The following is a 20,143-nucleotide window of genomic DNA, read 5'->3' as shown; positions in this document are numbered from 1 at the left end:
TGTGGATCCCACAAGCCAATAGGAAACTGCAGCATCATCGATTGTGGCTTCCTATTGGATGGGCATTTTAAATCAGTGAAAAAACAGGAAGTAATGATAGTAACTTCACCGGGAATTATCTCACGAATCTAGGGGACCCCAAAGCTGAAAATACCACGGTTCTTCTCCGGGAACCTACCCGATCCCGCCGTGAAAAATAGCGTGATTGCTATTATGCTTAGAAAAAAAGATGAATGCAATTCAGTTTCTGAATTGTTTTTTGATAATAAATTTGTCTGTGTGGATTCATCCTCTTTAGCAAGGTTTGCTTGATTTCACCCATGTATACTGTATTAGGGGCATTTTGGGTATTGAATGTAGTGGACTACATTACAGGACTGGCATGTGCATGTCTTACAATTTGAGCTGGTAGTTTTATGGGGTGTTCACTATGGAGTGATTCTTAATTTTCTAGTCGTCTGTTGCAAGGACACATACCTTGTGATGTTCTGTCACACTCTCCAGGGGAGGGGGGGGTGGTATTTGTTTCCGATTATTAGATTTGTGTTAGCTTGCCATCTTTTATAGGGATCGTGGTATAGAAGCTTTTGTTCATTTCAGAGTGTTCTAGTAAGAGCTTGATGCACTTTACTGTGCCCAGGGCATACTTGAAAACAAAAAAGGTGACGCACTATTTATTTATTTATTTTTAGATGCCCTTTACAATGAAAATAGTCTCAATATATATGCGCAGTGAAATCTTCCTCTAATTCAGCCAGAAAGAGATTTGCATACTAGGGAGCCATCAATGTCCCCATTACTGTTCTTGTTTGAACATAGTGCTGGCCATTAAATATCAAGTTACTGTTGGTTAGGGTGAAATGGATGAGCTTTGCAATGTATTTAGGATGAATATCATATGGTTGCCCTTGGGCTTGTAGGAATTTAAAACAAGCCGCTACCGGCATGTAGAACGTTGGTATAAAGGAAATGTGCATGCATTGTAGCCACGGTGTAGTGTGCTTAATGGAGGAAGGGATTCAGTTTCCTAAATGTCCTTTCTGTAACCAATGGTTTCATGGTGTTTTCCCCCCCACCCCCCATACAGTATGATGGATTTTCCTGGATTCCCGTGTTTGTCTCTTTTGGGGAGCATTTAAAATTAAGCTTGTTTGGGGCCATCTGGGATGTAGCTAATGATGTGGTGCTGGATAGTTTTTGTGAATTATTTGATGGTGTCAAGCAATTCCTTGTTCTGTATGTTGTTGGGTAAGTCTATGTCAAATGTAAAAAGAGTAGCAATCCCTTTTCCCTCAACTTTCACTGCAGTAATATGCAAAGACCACAAGGCCCATATTCATGAATGGGTGCTAAACTTCAGCACACCTTACATTTCATTTAAATGAATGATGGTTACGGTGTGCTCAAACTTAAACACCCTTTAATGAATCTGGGCCAAAAGAAGGTATTTCTCAAAGTCTCCCAGCTGCAAAAAAAAATACTGATTCTTAAAGAATAAAAACAATTTACATCAAGAGCAAAGGGATTTTTCCGATTTCATCAAATCATTCTAAAAAGCAATGTTTCCCTAGTTTAGCAGTCAATAGTCCGGAATATGTTTATTTCTTTGCCAATACCAAATTTGAATCAGTACTCTGTATCAAGATACATGATTTATTGCACAGCGGTATTTTACTGGTGTAGGATACATGTACACTATGGTTCATGCTTCAAAGATTGATATATATATATATATATATATATATATATATATATATATATATATATAAAATCAAATCAATCAATCAATCTAACAAACACACATATATAAAACAAACATTCTTTATATATATATATATATATATATATATATATATATATATATATATATAAACAAACAGAAAACAGGTGCACTCATAGTGTAGTAATATAACAAATTTATATGGAACAAAAATAAAAAATGCGCGCTCAAACAAACAATCAGGAACAAGAGCATGTATGAGAAATAATCTCAATCGCCAACAGCAGCAAGGTCCCAGCAAGAGTTCTTGTGTAGATCTAATATTTCCCTTGTGTGCTGCAGCAGCCGGTGGATATGCCAGACCCTCCGTGTACCGGATGTAGAGCACGTGCACCGCACGTCTTACTTGCTCGGTCCCGCCGCCCACATTTGATCGTCTCTGGTTACAGGATCCCCTGACGAAGTCCGAGTGACGAAACGCGTAGGGTGTGTTTTTGGAGATCAAGTGCAAATACTAGCATATTTTTAATATTGCATGCAAGATTGCAAAGTCTGGAACGTTTAGCGCTACTACTAAGAGGGCAGCCAAAGCAGAGCTTCCCAGCTGGGAGTTGCTGCACCCTATCCGGAGAGCCCTGTGATTTTGTTGATAACCTGATGTCCTGATAACTGGAGACGACAAAGGGGGAGGAATTGTTTTACAGGATCGTGGTGATTACCCTAAAGAAGCCACACGACTCTTGAACGATAAACAATCTTACCAATGTCTAATGGGTGACCCCACTCTTAAATATCAGTCACTTTTGAGAAATCATTTGCAAGAAGCACTAACACATGGTATTATAATGGGTAAAGAGTTCAACTACTTATTCAATCCTTTTCCTAGGGTTCCGGTCCTGTACCACATTCCCAAGGTTCATAAAACCTTGGTGGACCCCCCTGGTCATCCCATTGTGTCTGGAATAGATTCTATTATATCTAACCTCTCACACTATGTGGACACCTTTCTTGCACCTCTCACTATGGCACTTCCTTCTTATTTACGTGATAGCACTGCAGTTTTGAATTCACTCACTAATATTATTTGGGAGGATCACTATTTATGGGTAACTCTGGATGTAACTTCGCTTTACACATGTATTCACCATGCACATGGGGTGGAGGCAGTATCTTACTTTTTACACCAGGATGACACCTTACCCTTTCACCAACAACAATTTATAATTAGTAGTATATTGTTTATATTAGAACACAATTACTTTTTGTTTGAGGGGAAATTCTATCTCCAGACCACTGGGACGGCCATAGGGACTCGCTTTGCCTCAAATTATGCGGGACTGTTTACGGGAAGGTGGGAAGAGGAATTCATATGGAATAGGAGTGAATTTAGCCAATATCTATTATACTATAAAAAATATCGACGATATATTGATGATCTGGACAGGAACACCACAGGATCCGATAAGATTCATTGATTATTTGAACAATAACACTAAAAATAGTGTTAAGTGGAGAGAACAATTCAATGGAGATCAACTTCCTAGATTTAAACTTTAGGATAGTTGACAATCGTATTGTTAGCAAAACCTTTTTCAAACAGGTTGATGTCAACTCCTACTTGGACTCTACAAGTAATCATTCGCGACAATGGCTAAATAATATCCCATATGGCCAAATGTTACAGGTACGAAAAAAAACTGCTCGCAGATAACATTTTTGATTGTTCATCAAAATCCACTAAGTAAGAGGTTTATGGAAAAAGATTTTTCAATCAAAGTGGAATGATATCCTATCAGAAAAAGTAGGGACTATCCAAGGGAGTGTTTATTAATTCCCAAATCACAACGCCCTATAAATGATAACAAGAGGGACGATATGTATAATAATACACCACTCTTTGTGACCACCTTTTGTAATAAGGAGACTAATATCAGGAGGATAATGCAGAAACACTGGAATGTTTTAGAGATGGAACCTATCTTACAGAGCGTACTAAGTGATGAACCTAAAGTGGCTTTTAAAAAGGCTACTAATTTTAAAAATATGTTGGTCCCGAGTGCACTGAAAAAAGGCCCACCAAATCCACCTTTGAATAATTTCTTACAAAAACCCCAGGGGAATTACCCGTGTGGTAAATGTGTAATGTGTCCATATTTATCACGAGATAAGAGTATATGTGATAAACACCAAATTGAACACCCTATCACGCAGTTTCAGTTGTTTAACATCTTTCGTGATATATGTCATTACATGTCCATGTCAGCTAAGATATGTGGGGAAGACTATCAGGCCCCTCAAAACAAGGATCAATGAACATGTTAATGGGATAAAAAATGCGGAACCCAACTTAACAAAAGGGAGAAAAATTCACAATTTATCCCAACACTTCTTGACTCGGCACCAAGGCCAAACTAATGATTTAAAATTTAGAGGTATAGAAGTAGTTCCAAGAGATCCAAGGAGGGGGGGATTGTGATACCAAATTATTGCAGAGGGAACAATATTGGATATACACACTAGGGAGTAAATAACCGGGTGGACTCAATGAATTGATAGAGCTGGCCCCTATTCTAAAATAACTCCCTTGAGAAATATATATTAACATGTAATGTCGTTTTTTCTGTATTATGATATCCATTTATTGTTATGTATATATACACACACACACACACACACACGTGTTATGTTATTTAATTATAATTTTAATTATTATGATGTTGCCTTTGGGGTATCACCCACTGTATAACATACATACATACATACATACATACATACATATCTTCACTGTATAGAAATGTTCTATCATTGTTTTAGGGTTTCCTAAGTGATAAGGGTTTAGGTTGTTTACTATAATGATGTTGTATTTCAGTTAGGGAATTATTGCACTGTGTTTGTTTTTTCAATTCATGTATGAATGTTGTGTGATGTAGTATAGTTAGGTCATTATTCATTGTTTACTATTTTAGTTATTGTGCATTTTGTATTCCTTGTCTTATTCCTATGCTTTAGTTAGGGTAATATTTATTGTTATACATATATTAGGTCGTGTGGTCCGCCTTTTGTGTGATGGTTCGGTTAAACACTGAGTAGGTATGGTAGCCTATAATGTTATTAGGCGAACGAACCCGATTTAATTGGACGTCCATGTTGTCAATCATACCTCATGACGAAGCGTCGTGTGACGCAAAACGCGTATAGGTGACATCACACGCCACAGAGAGGAAGCATCATTACGTTCTTCTGGGCAGCTGTGTTTATACCTCTCTGTGGTGTTTGTAGCGCGAGGTGAAGGAGTTTGTTACTTTGCCGGAGAACTTTACCACCAGATCATCTGGCGATTTGAGACCTTGCCATCGTGTTGGTACACTTGCTCCGTTCTACCCCTCCTTCAAGCTCCCCCCAGAGATGGTTGGATTCATTGTGATCGTAATTTTTATGTAAGTTTTACTCTATGTTTATAAATATTAATTACTTTTAAATTTATACTAATAGTGTGTTTCTCTTCTCTTTTTTGCGCCCCGCTATATGTATATTCGGTTGTTTGCTCCGCTGATCACGGGAGAGTGAGGAGCTGCAGAGATCTTTATTCATACTTTGGGACATTACAAGATTTTTTGGGACCGCGCACACTTAATATACTTTTTTCTTGTGGACAATTCAAAGAGGGTGTACTTTCTTTTTCACACAACTGTATATTACTCTGTTCTTTAAGTTCCTATTTGTAAAGTCTTCTGCCCCATCCAGTTGGGGGTTAACACTGGTATAAATGAATAGTTTTTACTACAGGGTTTTATAAAAGTGGCATTAACGTGGCTACAACTGGATTGTAAGATGCTGTGTAGCAACACACACAAAAACCTGCTACAACTTAAATACTAAGAGTGAGGTGCTCACTAGGTACTACTGAGTAACACGAGAACAGGCAAGCTAGTTCCAAAGCACTCAATCACTGTAATGGTTTATGAAAAAGTTAATATATTTTCACGTCAACAAATGAATAAAAATAAGGGTATTAAAATCACTGTTAGTGGCTGTGATCTTGGTAAGAGTACTGTATAAGTACTAATGATCATACAGGTATAGAAAAATGGAGACTTACAGTAGTTATATCATCATTTGGGTGCTAGAATAATAGACAAGTACTAACTAGGGGCACAGAGGGGAATTTAAATACATACAGCTCCTGACTCGCTGCTAGAGGATAATAATCTTTTATTCAGGTTTAATCTCCCTATGAAAAGTCTCATAGTGGCTGATGTGCTGAATAACCCACACAATTAATAACTGTCAATTGCACTCTTCAAGCTGCGCCAGCACCGCTCGTGTAGATCTGACAGCATTAGTGTGTCCTGCACAGCGCTCTGCTCTCTGCGGTTTCCCCAGCATAAGTGCTATAAGTAATAGTGTATACTTAAAGTGCAGGACTCGGCAACATCGTAGCTATTTTCTAAAAGCTGTGGTCAGAGTACACACGTCCTGCTCAAACATGCAAAGTATTGCCTAGTATTTCACACAGGAGTAAAGTTAGTCAAAATGAAAAGTAATTACTACTTAAGTAATAATCCCCGAAGAACAGGGCATTACTGGCCAATAATGCCCTGGCTGGAAGAGGTGAAGGCCCGAGGCAAAGCCGAGGGACTTTAACTCAGCCAGGGTATTATTGGCCAGTAATGCCCTGTTCTGAGGGGATTATTACTATTATAGGCTAAATGTAGGCTAAATTTTTTTTCATTTTTCATACAAAAGATACATTTTTGTAGTCATATTTTTATCAGCGCGATTGTCTACATTCTTTTGCTTTTACTGCAAGTTTATTAAAAGAAAGTCGCACACACACACCTCATATACACAAACATACTCTGCCGTCCCCCTACACACTGCAACCACCCCCCTCCCCAAAACACTCTGCAGCCCTCCTCCACCATCTACACAAACACTGCAGCCCCCCTCTACACCCGCACAACAAAACAAGACTGCTGCCCACTCTACATCCACAACACAAACCAGCAGCCGCCTGTAAACACACACACCTGCAGCCCCCCCTCTACACCCACAAAACACACAGCAATAAAGCACTCTGCTGGCCCCCTTTACACCCACCCCTTTTCCCTCACTCTCCTGTGGGGAGCGCTCTGCAGGCAGGGTGGGGGAGGAGTCAATGCCTTGCTGGTGCCTCCTGTCCAATCACCTCCCTTGTCAGAGCTGATCGCACGCTTTGTGAATGAGAACGGAAAGCTGATTGACTGCAATTAGACTGTAAGCTCCTCGGAGCAGGGACTCCTTTTCCTTAATGTTACGTTTATGTCTAAAGCACTTATTCCCATGACGTGTTATTTATATTATCATCTGTTATTTATTTGATTACCACGTGTGTTACTCCTGTGAAGCGCTATGTACATTGGGCGAACCGCTCACGTGACCCGTCTGTTGCGCTGAGAAATCAGTTTAACTGATCTCACGCAATGCGCGCACACGAACACTGCCTTAAGGCAGCGTCCGCACGGTCAGCAGCACCATGTCCGAGGCCTTAGTGTATACCATCAGCGCTGTTATGTCTGTCGGGAGGCTCAATAAAAACAGCACAATCACTGGTACAGATCCAAAGCAGTAGATAGAGCGTGTTCACTTAGTAATGCCAAGGGTATTAACAGAATAACTCCGCTAAGTAGGGGAAAAAAAATCAAATGTGATCAGCAGAGCACTCATATGATTCTTCCATCAGTGCGGGTGTCCAGGAAGAGGCTCTGTAAGCCGCGCTATAGCTGGTGATGATCAAAGTAATTGGCTTAATTAGTGGCACGCTCCTGCATCAGCGCTGATCGTATTGATCATATCACCGCTGATGTCCGTGGAGAAGTGCCTAGAGACAGTATTTACCCTAAAATTCAGTGACGGCAACTCTTAGAAAATAGCTACAATATCATTAGATGATATTTCATTGCGGGTTTTTTGCCTCCCTCTGGATCAATATACTGTAAGTACAAATATACTTTATCCTATATGACATCTAAATTTAGCAAAGGTTAAACTGGATGACGCATGTCTTTTTTCAACCTCATCTAATATGTCAGCCCTGAAGGCCCGCTAATATACATCACACATGGAAACATTATCAACATCTTCCTTTAATCATATAAAATGTAAGAGATTGAATTACGCATACATAATCTTGGAAAAAGTGGATTAAATCCGATCGCAAATATAAAAATCAAAGTGAGGTTAAGGCTTGATTTAATAGCTACCGCCAGGTACCGGCTGGCAGTGCTGAGGAAAATAAAAAAATTCTGTATACACAGAACTGTACAATTAATCCATTGATGATAGGGTTATAAAAGACACACGTGTGTTAAAAGCAGATCATTCACGGTCACAAAAATATCAGTTCAGCTTACAAATATGGCTCATGGCAGCATTTTCTTCCTTAAAAGAAGACTTTTACAAGTAGACATGAGGACATAACACTTAGGCTTATCCGCTTCATTGCCCGAAGGGCCAGCAATGCACAGATATAGTGTTAAACTTTAGCAGGACCTCTGCTTTACAGCCCCTGACACTTCAATCACGTGACTGCACGTTGCTTTGAGATTTGTGAGGCGCAGGGACACAAGTTGCGGTGCTGAAATAGAGACTCCGGCATTAAAATCCCACGCAGGTCAAACGCATCACAGCCATGACACATGCGATTATCCGCTCATAAAAACCGCGGGCGAAGATCTGTCGCAGAGGACAACACGTTCCTCTGCAGGTAATATCGGTTTGAGATGATGCATTCAGGGTTAATAACTTGCTTTGTGATGCCTTCTCCTCCTGAACAAGCCTGCGAGTTATTGGGAAGAAGAACAGCTTCAGTCTATGGTGTGCAGATAGTGCCCGATTTAAAAAGGTAGCCTACAAACCTAAAATGTCAAGTACTTTATTTTTATTTTTTACCATGATTTGTTTTTTAACCTTGTTTAAAAGTGTGTATGCATGCTTATATAGCGCCATTAATGTACACAGCGCTTCACAGCAGTAATACGTGATAATCATGTAAAAACAAATAATACAAACACATTATGGGAAAAAGTGCTTCAGACATAAAATTGACATTTAGGAAAAGGAGTCCCTGCCCCGAAGAGCTTACAATGTAATTGGTAAGTAGGAAGAACGTACAGAGACAATATGCTTACAAAGTATTACCAACTATTCACATTAGATAGAACAGGAAGTCTCCATGTTGCGACTTTTGTGATGTCATTTATGGTCCAGGAAGCTCCAGGTTTCAGAATCATGTCACACGACTTCCAGCTGTCCATAAATTAAACTAAAATGACCTAGCAGACGAGATTCACCTAACGTCACTTTCCGGTTACCTCACCTCAGGAACAATTTACCAGTCTCTCAAAAGTACCACCTAAAGATCTTTCCAAGACACGTTTGCCGTTTCATACAATACCATCAGAATATACTGTACCCAGGACACTTACACATTGAGGTACCTCAATGTCTTTCCTCCTGTTTAAAATAATTGATTAATAAACACAAGGAAAATAGAAAATTGTTACCTAACTTAGTCATTTTCTCTTCCTGGAGTCTATCCATGGCAGTAATCACCAATGGGTTAAGTTCCACCCTCGAGCTGAGAGGACCGAAATCTCTACCAGTGGGACCATAAAGAACCCATCTTTTCCTCCCCAGGTAGTCTCAGTACAAAAGCTGAAACATACATTAGAAGCATTAATATCCGAGTGTCACTCTTGGGAGGGAATTGGTGAGCACTGCAATGGATGGACTCTCCAGGAAAGAAGATTACAGTAAGTTAAGTAATTTTCTATTTTCCAGGTTGTCCCCATGGCAGTGGCCCCCAATGGGACTTGTAAACACAATACTCACTTAAAATGTACTTTAAGTGGTGGCAATCAATTGCAGAACCTTCCTGCCAAAGCAAGAGTTTGCCAACACATGCAAGTTCAAAGAATAGTATTTAATAAAACTCCATACTGCCACCCTACATAATTCTGCAGGGGTAGTCTGTGCCTTTGCTGCCCAGGCCATGGCACTTGTAGAATGGGCTTTTACCAGCTCTGTGGCTGGAATAGTCTGGCTAGTATAGGCCTTCAAGAATGCCTCAAGGTCTACAATAGGTCATTGGATCGTATCGGCTCCTTGACCATTCCTTGGTTCCTTTGGAAGTACCAACAGACTACCATTCCAGAACAGAAGAATTGAGGTCAGAGTTTTAAGAATCCCACGTGTAGAACCCGTTCTTTGTTATTTGCCGGTTTTGGGCAAAATTATGGTAGTATTCTCCTTGTTGAGATGGACTTTAGAAAAGGCATTGGTTAAGAAAAAAGAGGAGCTGGCTAGCCCGTCTTCATGGACGATAAGGAAAGGTTCCTTTATTGACAAGGCTTGTAATTCACCAATCCTGCGTGCCAACATCATTGCTACCAACAGGACTATTTTTAATGCCAAGTCCGGGTCTTGAGCCTGAGACATTGGCTCAAAAGGAGGCATCTGTTAGAGCCCGTAATATCAACTGTAAATCCCAAGAAGGAACTGGGTCCTTATTTTGTTGCTAGACTCTTCATAGCTTGAAAGAATCTACTTATGAGATCTATGGCGGCCAAGTGCTTTCCTAGCAATACTGATAATGCCGACAACTGTACCTTTAGTGAGCTAGTGCCAAGCTGCATCTTGTAGAAACTCCAGAATCGTGGGAGTAGGTGGTTCAAAAAAAAGTTACATTTTGGTGTTCACACCACAGATAGAATCTACCAGCAATTTCTATAAACACACTGTATGTCTTCCTTACCGCGATAAAGGTTTGTACTGTACTACCTTGTATGACAGCTGTCTGAATGTGAGCAGCTCCCACTCCTTCTCCGTGCTGTCAAGTCCAAGGCCTTGGACTGGGATGTTACCCTGGCATAGGAGTCCTTGATACCCCAGCTGTTGGCAGACGAACCATGGCAACAGTTGGATTATTTGTGGGAACCAGGTTCTACATTACCAATTTGAAAATATTGTCATCACCTCTACTTGTTCTTACTTTTCTGGGAACCCTTGTATCAGAGGAATCGGTAGGAACATGTACGCGAGTCGGAATTTCCATGGAAAGGAAGTCTACCTTGGTAGCCTCTAGGTGAGACAGATATTCTTGAGCAGAAATTCTCCAGTTTTCTGCCGTTGCCATGAGATCTATTCCTGGTTTCCACCATCTCGCTACTAGTTGGTTCAAAACTCTAGTACCCTTGATAGCTGTTGGAGCAACTGAATTCTGCTGTGTGCTTTTATGTATTTTTTGTATTCCCTCTTTTCTAAATTGGGCAATGAGTGTTAACACATTTCTGAATGTTCTCAGTGAGTGAAGTAGAGGGGCCAAGAGGAAAAGCTCTGGATTGATAGTGTGCTACCCCCCTATTGCAAATCTTAGATATATCCTGTGTTGGAGTCACATGGGTATATGGAAGAAGGCATCCATTAGATCTGACACGTCTCCCTGGTCCATTGCTACAATGATCGAGGGACTTTCTTGAACTTTCTTATTTTGAGCAGTTTGTTTACTCCCCTTGAGTCCAGCAAAGGCCTGAATGTTCTATTAACCCGCTTTACGAGGAACATTGGTGAGTAAATACATCAATATTTTTCTTGTGGCGGAACTGGTTGGATCGCTCGGTTGTTCATAAGCTATTCGATACTGCTGGTTAAGACCCATCTGGCAAGTACATCTCCTGATAGTCAGGATCTTATAAACCTGTGTCTTCTGGGTATCATTTTTAATTCCCTGGAGAAAATGTTGGGCACCCAGGAATCCGTCATCATTTGTGACCAAACATCCCAAAATTGCTGAAGTCTTCCTCCATCGGATGTTAAAGTTCTCATCTGAACTTCCTAGTTGCTCTATATGGGGGTCCAAGTCCCCTTGGGTCATGAAAAAGAGCTCCGGCTCCGACGCCAGGAGGCAGCGCTTATAGTGCCGACTACGGCTGACGTCTCCGTAGACCAAACGAAAGTTGTAATTTGAGTTTGGGAGACATCTCTTGCAACAAGGGGAGTGACGGAAGGCAGAGGGGCGGGGACAAGAGCAAGGGGGAAGGCTGAAATGGAGAGGAGTTGTAATTTCTATTTGTATGCTGACTTTACTTGTACTTTTACTTTAAATTACGGGAGAATTTACTATTTTAAAGTTGTTCATATAGTCACACACGACAAATGAAAGGAGCTGTTGGCTGTTATTCATATTTGAGGTTGGGGTATCAAATAGTCTTTTTCCCATGGTAAAGAGAATTACCTCCAGAGGCTCTTAGGCCGAGTCCATAGAAGGACAGGCCGTGCTGAGGCGTGCGGACGCTCCGCGCTGACCCCCTGCATCCTCAATGAGGATGCCTTGAGAGGGGGCTCACGCGAGCGTCCGCAGGTGACGAGTTGGAGTTTTCAGCCGAGCGCCAAGCTGTTTTTCAGCGTACTGTCGGCTGAAAACCTCCAATCACAGCACAGCAGTGTCAACGTCACGGCGCCGTGACGTCGACGTCAGTGCATCGAGGGCGATTGGCCCAGCGACGTCACTGCCCCGCCTCCCTCAGTCTCCCCCGCCTCCTATCGCGCCCGCTGGCTCGCCTGCATGGGCATGATATCGCGCAGATTTCAGCAGGCGAGCCTCAGCACGGCTCGGATCTCCTCACCCCTCTATGGCCCGGCCGTTAATCTGTTTGACAGGAGGCTGGATTCCATCATTATGTCCCTCTAAAACAAGCTGAACACAGATGATTAATCTGCCTTCCAAGGCCATAGCAAAAGCACTCTTCTGGCTGCGATGGATAGTGCCTTTGACCTTGCTGCCAACTTAACTGAATCCAGTGATGCTTCAGGTACAAAGTCTGCCGCCAATTTTAGTTCAGAGTGCACCGACTATCTGGGACATTTTAACCCCCTTCTCCAGGGCCTCAACCACATTAGCAATCTTTAACTTCATCGCTTTTGATACTGATGTTAGAACTATGGAAGGCTTGCAAGCTGCGCTTGCTGCAGTAAAGCAGCTCTTCAAGGCATTCTCCATTTTGCCTGTCCATTGTGTCCCGAAAGGAGGTTCAATAGTCTACAGGCAGGGTTGTTCGTCAGGCAGCCTCAAACTATTGGGGAAAAATCCCAAGCTTCTACTCTTCGAATGGGTACATTCTTGAAAATGTCCTGGTCAAGGAAACTTTGTCTGGCTGGGACCCCTCTTCATATACTTCACCAAGTTGTGAACCATGAAAGTTCTTTGCTTCCTATGTAGGCACCTGAATAGGTGATCCCTAGGTTCTGAAAGGGAAGGCTCGTCTTCGATCTGCAAGATCTCTTACAGCTTTAAGAAGCAGGCGACTTGCCGATTCAAATAAGTGGGCGATTTGCCAAAAATTATTTTTATGATTATTCCATCCTGCTGAATTATTCATCCTCTGAATTCTCATGAATCGTGCGGTCTTTCCAAGCTAGTATATGATCTCAAAGTTCAGCCTGTGTGTGCAGGTATCGAAGAGGCCGCCTCAATACCCTTGGTAACCACATCCTTCATCCAAGAGATGAAATCAGACATTGGTTCAATTGGGTCCTTTGCCGCGTTTTTTTAGGCAAGCCCCAGGTTGTTTTCCAGTGCTGGCATATAACAATGTGGTGTTTTCATTGCGGCTTTTTTCCTAGCAGCTGGCTCCGTAGGCGCTCTGGCCACTGGAACCTCCTGCTGTAATCCTGGAGTATAGACAAAATATCAGCCATTTCTTTAAAATAAATAAATAAACAATACAGACAAAGCTCTCCCTGGGGCTTAACTTGGAAATTTAGTATTGGTACTCATTGTAGAGATGAGATGCATGATGTAAAGTAATCCTGGCTAGGGTTGGATAGCCTTGCAAGTTTGTAAGCAGTGCCTATATACTTAGGTAGGCTTGCAACACTTATACCTCACTTTGCAGTACTTGAGCAGGCTTCCCAGCGTATGTGCCGTCTTCCACACATCTGTAGTCCTTGTGTGAGGTGGTAGAGAAGCAGGGCAGCGTCAGAGCTTGTTGGCCGAGCACTTAAATCCTCCGCTTTTTCTCTTCAGTGAAGTTACTGCTAGGTCTCTCGCGAGAGCTCCCTGCTGCCACATGTGCCCACGTAGTAAGGCGTCTATTGCGGCTCGCGTGCTGGCTCTTACCAGGCTTCTTGTGCAGTGAGCCTCAGCTGCGAGATGGCCTCCGGTCAGCCCCACGGAGCAGCAGCTTCTTGGAGGGTGGATGTCCGGGCTTCAACGGGAGACAGAGGCTGAAAACTCCCACGGACCGACCAGAAGGTAATCAGGAAAGCCCCCCCCTCTATAATACTGGGGGGGGGGGGGGAACCAACATCTACCTCAGCTAACATAAGACAGACAAAGACTACCTGGGTAGGAAAGGAGGGGCCATTTATGGTCCGCACACCGGTAAAAAGAGTTTGACCTCTCAGCTGGAGGGTGGACGTTAACCCATTGATGACAACTGCCATGGGAACAAACAGGAAATAAATAACATAGGGGATACATCGCTGAGATAGATGGATAGATATATTATTGAAATTTTTTTTTTTTAAAACACAACTTTATATTAAAATCCCCCTCTTCTCCAAACACCCCATGCTGGAATTAGAGATATCATTAAACCTTTTGAGATCGTTTGCTATTTCATTTATAAAGTAATCTAGTTGCAATAGTGCAAAATAAAGGAGTACTTCGAGTATTGGGTAATACCTACTTTAGTTGGACTAACAAGTGATACTTCAATAAAGGTTTGAGTGTTCTACTGTAACACAGATGTAAAATAAAAGTTAATGCAAAATATAAAAGGAAGAATAAGAAAAAAATGGCAGATGGCCATTGGAATGGTTTAAAAAATAAATAAATAAATAAAACCATGAGATAAATGGATTAAAGGGACATGGAAAATGCAAGCATCCAGCAGCAGCGGGAGGGGAGACTGCAGGGTCAAGAGGCAGGAAAAGAGTACCACCGCTCGAAAGCTTGTCCAAAATAGTAATCGTGAGTCCAATTTAAAAAAAAAAAGAAAGAAGTATATTACTTTATACTAAAGTACTTTAAAAAAAAAAAGTAAATTTTAATGGACAAGTATAAGCATTTGTAAACCTAATTTTTGTTGGTCATTCCTATGCATCTCTACGATTCAGTTGTCACAAAGAGATTGCAGCTTTAAAAAGCCAACTTTTTACTGCAAAACGACAAACCGACACCGACACACCCCCACAATCTGAACCCCAGCTCCCCATCTGTCACTGACCTGCAGGAGTGGAGTCCGCTCTAGAAGTCCTCTTGTCCACGGCAGATGTCTTCATATTGGCAGCTTGGGAGGGCTATCGTCGCTGCTGCTCACCCGAGGGACTGCAGCTCCATCTCTTCTCCCCAGTCAGACACAGGCTGGTAACCATCGGGGGAAAAATGGGGTGGTGGGATAGGACTCGGTGGCCTTCTCGTCTGGGTTCTCTGCGGGCAGGGGCATGGTCAGCTTGGGAGTCTCGGTATGGAGAGGCTGCCTCTGCTCTTTGGCGGCTGGTTGGGGAGTTACGGGAGAGGTGCTGGGGAGTTTTTCCTCTACCAAGTCTTCCTCGGACCCTGAAGAATCAGTCTCACTGACAGCTTCTTCCTCCTCCTCCTCCTCCTCCTCCTCCTCCTCCTCCTCACTGGCGTCCTCCCACTCATCTTCAGCCTCATCGTCTGCGGTCTCAGTCACCTCCTCCACTTTAAGTTCTTTCTGAGGCTCTTCCACCTTTTCTTCTTTCTGCGGAGACAAGTTAACTTGTTGCACAAATATTGCAAGAATAATCTCCCCGCTTAACCTTCACAATGCCAGAACAGCCACGACGCGCCCAGAGTACTGCCGGAATTCCAGCACCAGAACCACACGATCGCTTAAAGACCCACCTTCCCTACCTGAAGCTCTCCTCTTGCGTTTCGATTAGTTACCTGCTCCCGGAGAGCTCTGAACATGACCTTCCGCAGCAAATAAGCAGAAATGTCATGGTATTTTCAGGCGTTCATAATGACCCCCATGAAAGCCTAAAAATGTCAGCAAGAAGCTGTAAGGGTTAAATACCATTGATATCCCATGTATAAAAGAAGAACCCCAAGCTGTTGCACACTATATAATAAATAAAATGGTGATAGCTTAGATAGCAAAAAAACCACACACGCCTTTGATTGTTGACATGAAATAAATGTCTGAATCAGACAAGCACACTCCGCAAACCGTTTGCGATACAGCGAGTATTCACATCAGAATCGGCTTCCTACAAGCGTTGATAATCTAGTTTTCAATGTTAAGAGGAAGAGCTGAAAGTCATCATTATAGTGAGAGTACAGCGAGAATTCACATCAGAATAAGCCTTACATGGGAATTAATCTGCTACTCAATAGCAGTAAGAGGCATAGCTCAAAATCACTATAAATTAAAAATGGTGCATATAAAAACTAAACACTAAAACTAAACACTAAAAACACACACACACACAAATCACCAAAAAATCTACTCGCCGAACAAAAAATCTACTCGCCACCTAGTACCACACGTGTGCTGCTTGGGCCAATAGGAGCTCGCCACGATGTTAAATCCACTCGCCCGGGGCGAGCAAATGTATAGGTTTGTCCAACACTATGTATGTATGTATGTATGTATGTATGTATGTATGTATGTATGTATGTATGTATGTATGTATGTATGTATGTATGTATGTATGTATGTATGTATGTATGTATGTATGTATGTATATATATATATATATATATATATATATATATATATATATATATATATATATATATATATATATATATATATTTATACTAGCTGAGAGACCCGGCGTTGCCCGGGATGTAAATGCGTAATAGGTAGTATTATTTATAAATTGTGGAACAATAGGTGAGTATTTGTTGTAAAGGTTGGATAATAATGTTGAAAAGAAAGATGGAATAAAATGTAATACGATGTTGTTTAAAAATGGTTTTATTGTAAACACACCACAGTACAATGTATATTTTGGTGACATAACAGATGTAAAAATGTGAGGCGTGTGTCCTGCTAGGGTGTGAGGCGGCAGGTGGCGCGTGGGTTGTGAGTGCTGTCTGTGAGTGGGGGTCCTGCTAGGGTGTGAGGCGGCGGGTGGCACATGGGTTGTGTGTGGCGGGAGTCTTTTGAGTGCATGCAGCGGCTGTGAGGCGGTGGGTGAAAGGCAGAGGCGGGTGGAGTAAGGGCGGGTGAAAGGCAGAGGCGGGTGGGCTCGAAAGCAGAGGCGGGGAGGCAGGAAGGCGGGCAGGAAGGCGAAGATTGGTGGTAAGGGGGGAAGGGTGTGGGAGGGGGGGGGGGGGAAGGGTGTAAGGTGTGGGAGAGGGGAGGGGGGAGGGAAAGGGGAGGAGGGGGAGGATAGGGGAGGAGGGGGAGGGAAAGGGGAGAAAAGGGGAGGAGGGGGAGGGAAAGGGGAGGAGGGGGAGGGAAAGGGGAGGAGGGGGAGGAAAGGGGAGGAGGGGGAGGAAAGGAAGGGGGGGGAGGAAAGGGGAGGGGGGGAGGGAAAGGGAGGGGGAGGGAAAGGGGAGGGGGAGGAAAGGGGAGGGGGGAAAGGGGAGGGGGGGAAAGGGGAGCGGGGGGGAGAAAGGGGAGCGGGGGGGGAGGAAAGGGGAGGCGGGGGGGGAGAAAGGGGAGCGGGGGGGGAGAAAGGGGAGCGGGGGGGGGAGAAAGGGGAGCGGGGGGGGAGAAAGGGGAGCGGGGGAGGAGAAAGGGGAGCGGGGGGAGAAAGGGGAGCGGGGGGGGAGAAAGGGGAGCGGGGGGGGAGAAAGGGGAGCGGGGGGGGGGAGAAAGGGGAGCGGGGGGGAGAAAGGGGAGCGGGGGGGGGAGAAGGGGAGCGGGGGGGGAGAAAGGGGAGCGGGGGGGGAGAAAGGGGAGCGGGGGGGAGAGAAAGGGGAGCGGGGGGGGGGAGAAAGGGGAGCGGGGGGGGGGAGAAAGGGGAGCGGGGGGGGGAGAAAGGGGAGCGGGGGGGAGAAAGGGGAGCGGGGGGGAGAAAGGGGAGCGGGGGGGAGAAAGGGGAGCGGGGGGGGAGAAAGGGGAGCGGGGGGGAGAAAGGGGAGCGGGGGGGGAGAAAGGGAGCGGGGGGAGAAAGGGGAGCGGGGGGGGAGAAAGGGGAGCGGGGGGGGGAGAAAGGGGAGCGGGGGGGGAGAAAGGGGGGAGCGGGGCGGGGAGAAAGGGGAGCGGGGGGGGGAGAAGGGGAGCGGGGGGGGGAGAAAGGGGAGCGGGGGGGGGGAGAAGGGGAGCAGGGGGGAGAAAGGGGAGCGGGGGGGGGAGAAAGGGGAGCGGGGGGGGGAAGAAAGGGGAGCGGGGGGGGGAGAAAGGGGAGCAGGGGGGGGGAGAAAGGGAGCGGGGGGGGAGAAAGGGGAGCGGGGGGGGGAGAAAGGGGAGCGGGGGGGGGAGAAAGGGGAGCGGGGGGGGGAGAAAGGGGAGCGGGGGGAGGAGCAGGGGAGCGGGGGGGAGAAAGGGAGTGGGGGGGGGGAGAAAGGGGAGCGGGGGGGAGAAAGGGGAGCGGGGGGGAGAAAGGGGAGCGGGGGGAGAAAGGGGAGCGGGGGGGAGAAAGGGGAGCGGGGGGGGGAGAAAGGGGAGCGGGGGGGGGGAGAAAGGGGAGCGGGGGGGGGGGGGAAGGGAGCGGGGGGGGGGAGAAAGGGGAGCGGGGGGGGAGAAAGGGGAGCGGGGGGGGAGAGCCGGCGGTTGGCCGTGAGAGCCGGAGTTATATTTTGCGCTAGGAAAAGGGGGGGGAGGAGAGGGGGAGAGGGGGACGGGGGAAAAGGAGGGGGGGACAGTGGACAGGAGGGGGGGGAGAAAGGGAGCGGGGGGGAGAAAGGGGAGCGGGGGGGGGGGGGAGAAAGGGGAGCGGGGGGGGGGGGAGAAAGGGGAGCGGGGGGGGGAGAAAGGGGAGCGGGGGGGGAGAAAGGGGAGCGGGGGGGGAGAAAGGGGAGCGGGGGGGGGGAGAAAGGGGAGCGGGGGGGGGGAGAAAGGGGAGCGGGGGGGGAGAAAGGGGAGCGGGGGGGGGAGAAAGGGGAGCGGGGGGGGGAGAAAGGGGAGCGGGGGGGGGGGGAGAAAGGGGAGCGGGGGGGAGAAAGGGGAGCGGGGGGGGAGAAGGGGGAGCGGGGGGGGGAGAAAGGGAGCGGGGGGGAGAAAGGGGAGCGGGGGGAAGAGAAAGGGGAGCGGGGGGAAGAGAAAGGGGAGCGGGGTGGGGGGGGGAGAAAGGGGAGCAGGGGGGGGAGAAAGGGGAGCAGGGGGGGGGGGAGAAAGGGGAGCGGGGGGGGGAGAGCCGGCGTTGGCCGTGAGTTACATTTTGCGCTAGGAAAGGGGGGGGGGAGAGAGAGGGGGAGGGAAAAGGAGGGGAGGGGGATGGGGGAAAGGAGGGGGGGACAGTGGCTGGGGGGAGGGGGGGGACAGTGGCTGGGGGGAGGGGGGGGACAGTGGGTGGGTGGGGGGGGGACAGTGGAAAGGACAGTGGACAGGAGGGGATGGGAGGGGGGGGGAGAGTGGACAGGAGGGGGGGGAGAGTGGACAGGGGGGACAGGTGAAAGGACAGTGGACAGGAGGGGGGGGGGAGAGTGGACAGGAGGGGGGGGGAGAGTGGACGGAGGGGGGGGAGAGTGGACAGGAGGGGGGGGAGAGTGGACAGGAGGGGGGGGGAGGTGGACAGGAGGGGGGGGGGAGTGGACAGGAGGGGGGGGGAGAGTGGACAGGAGGGGGGGGGAGAGTGGACAGGAGGGGGGGGGAGAGTGGACAGGAGGGGGGGGGGGAGAGTGGACAGGAGGGGGGGGAGAGTGGACAGGAGGGGGGGGGAGAGTGGACAGGAGGGGGGGGGGGGAGAGTGGACAGGAGGGGGGGGAGAGTGGACAGGAGGGGGGGGGGAGAGTGGACAAGGAGGGGGGGTGACAGTGGACAGGAGGGGGGTGACAGTGGACAGGAGGGGGGTGACAGTGGACAGGAGGGGGGTGACAGTGGACAGGAGGGGGGGGGACAGTGGACAGGAGGGGGGGGGACAGTGGACAGGAGGGAGGGGGGACAGTGGACAGGAGGGGGGTTGGTTTGCTTTAAATTGACGGGTCCCTCCTCTCCACTCCCCTGTATCTTTCTCCGTTCCTGACCCCCCCACCCCCACCCCCCATGTGTAGCTCCGGTCCCCACTCTACAGTGTCTGAGACACAGTGTAACACACACACACACACACACACACACACACAGTGTCCCACACACACACTGTCATGCTGTGACACACACACACACACCTCTCCTTCTGGCCGCCGCCATGTTAGTTAGTCCGCGAGGGAGGAAGGGGTCCTTCCGTCCGCCGCCATCTTAGGTGCCGCGTGGCAGCGGTAGGCTGCCCTGGCCAATGCCTGTCCCCGCGCCAGGGAGGTGAGCG

At 46.6% G+C, this 20,143-nt stretch overlaps 1 protein-coding gene across 1 annotated transcript in view; it reads right to left on the bottom strand.

The window, feature by feature from the left end:
• Positions 1–7,825: 7,825 nt before the first annotated feature.
• The window catches only part of CCDC9 (coiled-coil domain containing 9), a 51,123-nt gene continuing 38,805 nt past the window's right edge, over positions 7,826–20,143 (bottom strand). Inside the window, exons 17-18 of the mRNA XM_075609961.1 lie at positions 14,989–15,544; positions 7,826–8,537 (exon numbers count right to left, since the gene is read on the bottom strand). Coding sequence (XP_075466076.1) covers positions 15,115–15,544 — 430 coding nt within the window. The 3' untranslated portion in view covers positions 7,826–8,537; positions 14,989–15,114. The remainder of the gene's footprint in view (positions 8,538–14,988; positions 15,545–20,143) is intronic.

This window comes from Ascaphus truei, chromosome 7 (assembly GCF_040206685.1).
Source record: "Ascaphus truei isolate aAscTru1 chromosome 7, aAscTru1.hap1, whole genome shotgun sequence".
Lineage (NCBI taxonomy): Eukaryota > Metazoa > Chordata > Amphibia > Anura > Ascaphidae > Ascaphus > Ascaphus truei.
Note: the sequence above shows the minus strand (reverse complement) of the source record. Positions and strands in the feature narration are given on the sequence as shown.